This window comes from Chaetura pelagica, unplaced genomic scaffold (assembly GCF_000747805.2).
Source record: "Chaetura pelagica isolate M959 unplaced genomic scaffold, ChaPel_1.0 scaffold8, whole genome shotgun sequence".
NCBI classification, from domain to species: Eukaryota; Metazoa; Chordata; class Aves; order Apodiformes; family Apodidae; genus Chaetura; species Chaetura pelagica.
In genome coordinates, this window is record NW_009954544.1 from 3,091,189 (window position 1) to 3,096,184 (window position 4,996).

At 40.5% G+C, this 4,996-nt stretch overlaps 1 protein-coding gene across 1 annotated transcript in view; it reads left to right on the forward strand.

Annotated features, from left to right (window-relative positions):
* TTBK1 (tau tubulin kinase 1) overlaps positions 1 to 4,996 on the forward strand; it is an 89,604-nt gene that overhangs the window by 40,026 nt on the left and 44,582 nt on the right. The window contains exon 7 of the mRNA XM_010004995.1: positions 4,229 to 4,294. Coding sequence (XP_010003297.1) covers positions 4,229 to 4,294 — 66 coding nt within the window. The remainder of the gene's footprint in view (positions 1 to 4,228; positions 4,295 to 4,996) is intronic.

The following is a 4,996-nucleotide window of genomic DNA, read 5'->3' on the forward strand; positions in this document are numbered from 1 at the left end:
TCAGCAGGATCGTGACAGCTACCTAAGTATGATGCAGAGGCCTAGACTTGGGATTCTGCCTGAGGGGCTGGCAGACATTTGGGTGGTGCCAGAGACAGTGATTTTGTCACTTCTGTGGTTTCATATGCAAGGGGAGGGCAGTTCTCTCATCTTACATTTTTGGCTCAAGGTTCCTCTGTACATTTCTGACTCCCCATTGGGATAAAATATGCTGCTGTCATTAATGATTCTAAAAATTGCTGTTTAAATTAACAAGTCAAAATACATATAAAAGGTACAGAATTTGTTTCCACAGAAGAAGTGGAGGTGCATATCCCTGCATCTCCCCATGAGCCTTACTGATAGAAGCAGGAGATTCCTAGAAGTCACAGAGATACTTCCTTTTAGTTCAGTTAAAGCTTCCTTTCACTTTCCTTCTTGTCACAACTTTTCCAACAAGTCATTTCAATCCAAGATATATCTCCAAGTGCTTTCCATGATCTGTGGCATTTCAGCTCTCTTATCCACCTTCTCTTCGATCTACACTAACTTTCTTTTCATTTTCTTACTGCTGGAAATCCTTTTCCTGTTTCCAGAAGAGGTGGGTTAATGATACTAGATAACAGCAGGCCTGCCAGGGGCAAAGGTGGTGAATATCCTGAGATGTTTGCACAGCCTTCCAGAAAGTTGGGGAGGAAGCAGCAGTCATGTTCCATGTTCCAAGGGCATAACAAAATTCAGGAGGAGAGTACTGGCATCCCAGTAGAAGTTTTTAGGAAGGAAGCTGTAAACTGGGACATTCAAAATACCAAACTAGAGACCAATGAGGCAAGAGAAAAATTCTGTGTACAAATAGAAAAATATCTATGTACATATGTAAGGAGCAGAGATTCAGATCAATGAGGAAATACAAGGAGTCCTGAAAAAAGGGAGAATATATAGGAAAGACAGTCTTCACGTGACTCATAAGGGAGACACTGTAGGCACTTAAAATACAAATGATTGTGAGTGTTTGAACTGGAGAATTACGAAAAGCTGATGGGTGCAAAAGAGCAGAGTTTGGAACAATTTATCCAGTTCGTACAGGATTTTGTTACCTAATTTTGTCTTTGTGAAGTAGGGTACATTGCTAATATATTGAAGGAAACACAGTATAATTTTTACCCTGTGGTGGTGATAACATTCTCCCAAGCTAAAACTCATTTTAACCCAGGTTCAAACACAATACAATATATTTTGTATCTCTGTCATCTGTCTGACAGCTCTGTGTAATAAATTACTCAGGCTTGGTGCTAGGCATCATCTGAATGCAGGAAGAGATACATTTTTTGATAGTAATACTGGTGTGGAAAAAAATAAAAATAGATTATGTATGGTTTTACATATGATTACATACGGTTTTACAGTTGAGTTATATATGGTTCCATAGTCTGAAGCTGCTAACTGTTGCAGTTTCAGTCTTTATCAAACATGGACTGGTCTGGACAGCAAGGATGCTTTATCCAGGCTCTTTTCCACTGCTGGGCAATGCAGTGGTGGGATGAAAGTTATTAACTGGAAGAAATGAAGTGTGTAAAGAAATTATCTGGAGAATTAATGTTGATTAAATCAATAGAACAAAATCAGTAGCAGTTGGGCATATAGGATGTGCTACAGTAAATGCTCAGGCAGGAGCTGTGCATTTGGGTGAAAAACAAGGTATCTGCACAGCCATGAAAATATTTGAGTGCCGTGATTAGTGACACAGTCAGAAAGCATAACGAATTGCCTTGTGATGAGCAGAGCTGTCAAATATGGTTGAAAGATATGAAACCTCTTTTAAAATGTGCTACCAACACAGTTAGCATCTGTCCTTTTTGTTCAAAGCCCTAACTGTCCTGTCGAAACAAGTGCTCAGCTGCAGTGCTTTCTCTTTGCTGAGGCACCACATGAGAGAGGGCTGGAAACAGAGCCCTTTGGGTTCAGCTGCAGGGCTGGCTTGGTGAATTGTTTCATGTTGGCTGTGGGACAGATGCACAGTTAAAAGATGACTGGGCTCTTGGTTTGTTTCTGAAAGAGGGGAATTCATTTGCAAACTGCCTAGAGTTGGTCTCAGAATAGATCTAATTAAAGACTGCAAAGATAGCCTGCCTGCCAGAAATAGTAAGTATTGATCTAAAAAGATTTTCAGAGACATTGCCAACCACACTGAAACCAGCACATGTGGTACTTGGTTAAGTACATATATTGTTGATAACTGAAGATGTTGAAGCAGGCAAAGAAGATAAAAGACAAATCCTTAGGGACTGCAAACATTGAACAATATTTGTTTTGGTTACACACTAGAATTGTTCCCAATACCTTTTTTATCTTAAGGTTCTTGAGAAGTATCCAAACACACTAGCTTCACTCATTAAAAAGAGATATGTCTTTTTGCTTTTGAATATGTAGAGGATATTTACTGATTCCAACAAATGTATTCCAGTGGCCAGTATTTGGTTTTTCGGGAAATAACATCAGTAAACTTGCTGGAATTCTGAAAGATGTTTTGCAGTCATTTGTCAGTGGGAATCCTAAATATATGCTCCAAGAAGAAAGAGATACATGATCATGAATATAATATCTTTACTATTACCTGCTGCTAAATAAGTAGCTTCTAGTTCAAGCTGATGTACTGCAAGATTAAATGCTGCATCGAGTGATGGCATATGGATATGGGTTCTCCATGTAGAGTATTTGATTAATGTAAAGGAGTTGTAAGATAAACTTATAGCTTTTTTTCCTTGGAGTCAGCATAACTTCAGATCTGCATTACACACCGTTCATGTGTGTGTTAGTGGCACAATGCTGCCAAACATGTTTAAAAAACATTTGAAGTTTTATCTTTTCTGAGAGTACTGGAACTTGGAGCAGCTTCCCTGTACCCAAAAGGAAGAAACTGAATTGTACATATTTAAACTGACAGAAGGGTGCCCTAGGATAGAAGTACAGAGTTTTTTGCTTAGTTCTGAAAGCGTAGGCACAGCTGAAAGAATAGATATGAATCAACTGACCTAAGTGGGACAAGTTACCCAATTAGAGTTGTTATTGATGTGCTCAAATGTCTGCAAGAATAAGATCTTAATTATGAGTGTGTTTAGTTCTTTGCTCAAGCTTAGCCTTATGATGAAAGGTGTCTGGGCCTGAACCTGGTTTTGCTACATGAATTTTGAAAGCACTGATGTTAACTGGGGTGCTTCCAGCTAAGTGGAAAGGATTCTTCACTATGAGGGTGGTGAGACACTGGCACAGGTTTCCCAGGGAAGTTGTGGAAGCCCCATCCTTGGAAGTGTTCAAGGCCAGGTTGGATGGGGCTCTGAGCAACCTGATCTAATGGGAGGTGTCCCTGCCTGTGCAGGGAGGTTGGGACTAGAGTATCTTTAAGGTCCCTTCCAACCCAAACTGTTTTATGATTCTATGATTTGGTGGATATCATTATTTAAATGCAGTTTTTTCAGAACAAGGGCATCTTCAGTAAGTGAACTCACATGGCTCTTGTGGAGGCAGCAGTGGAAGAAGTTGGAAGTGTAGCTCAGTCCCCAGAATAGAGAAAGCCTCCAGCTTGGAGTAATAGTCTCTGGCAGACTTCCTTCTTCCCAAGGCTGCTGTATCAAGTCTTCACTTCCCACAGATGCAAAAAACCAAAGAGAATAAAAGAAAGAGAAAGTAAATACACATGGTTTAGAATATACGGGGAAGAATCTGGAAAAAAAACAACCAAGAACTGTGAGAGTCAGAGGTGCTTAGTTTGTCTAAGTCTTATAGAAGATGTTGACACGCAGTGTTGGCAAACACGTATGGTCATCTGTCCTGTGTCAGAGTAGGGGATCCTGGTTCTTGTCCTGACCAGGCTGCTGTCAGGCTTTGCTTAGCTCATGTGATTAATGACTCAGGCTTGTACTTGCACTTCTTTACTAGCTTCTCCCTCGACCTCAAGTTTAAAAAGGAAAATACTATCTTGGATAATGTTCTCAGCTCTATGCCTAGACTGTTACTGTTCTAACCTATCACTGTAGCCACCTCACCCTCTCTGTAAAATGAGCTTTTCTAGAAATGCAGAATTTAAGAATGCTCACTGTTTAGCTGGCTAGAGCAGGTGAAGGCAGTAAGAACTTTGTATCCCCTGAGTACATATGAAATAACAGTGCCTATAAGAAGTTATCTGGAGCTAGCTGCACAGGGGATTTAGTGGTCTGCTCTGTCTCTGAGATTTTCTGTTGTCTCCCTTCAGCCTCGCAATGTTGCTGGTTTTCGAGGAACGGTCCGTTACGCTTCGGTGAACGCGCACAAAAACCGAGTGAGTATTTCTGGGTTATAAGGCATTACCAGCAAGGTTATTTCTCCTCAGAAACCTGTTCTGAGTAAGAGGCATGAGCTCTGGTTTGTTACCTAAAGAAGCAGGTATATCAGATTCATTCCATTAGGTGGTCAAGGCCGTTGACTGTAAAATTGAAACTGTCATTCAGTTATTGGAGTCTCTCCAGTTGTCAGGCTTAATAATTGTAATTATTGCATTATCAGACACTTCTTAAGGGCAATAAAACCCCACACTAAAGTAGAAATCAGGTTAAGGGACAGGCTGCTTGCTGGTAATTGCTAGCAGAACTTGGTTGTGAATTACCAATTGCCAGCTCCTCAAATCCATCCTTCATCTGGAATTTTGAATATTAACATCATGCCATCAGGCGAAGAGCCACCTAGTGAAAGGTAGGCTTATTTTTTCTGAAAAGAGCCATTATTTACATAGTGTCTGGCCTATTTCGTTCTAAACACTTCCAGAAGTCTCACCCTATGTTCTCCTCAAAACTCTTGTTTGCCCTATTTCAGTAACATTCCTGTGTTGACAATAAACCATAAGTCCTTTGGTTCTGCTGCTAACTGCTTGCCAGATGCAAACTGTCAGCCTTCCTGCATTACCTCCAGGTTTCTGGCCTTCTTTGGGATGAGTCTGTAGGATGACTTGTGACATAGGAGGAAGTCTCAAGTTTCTTTAGGGAAA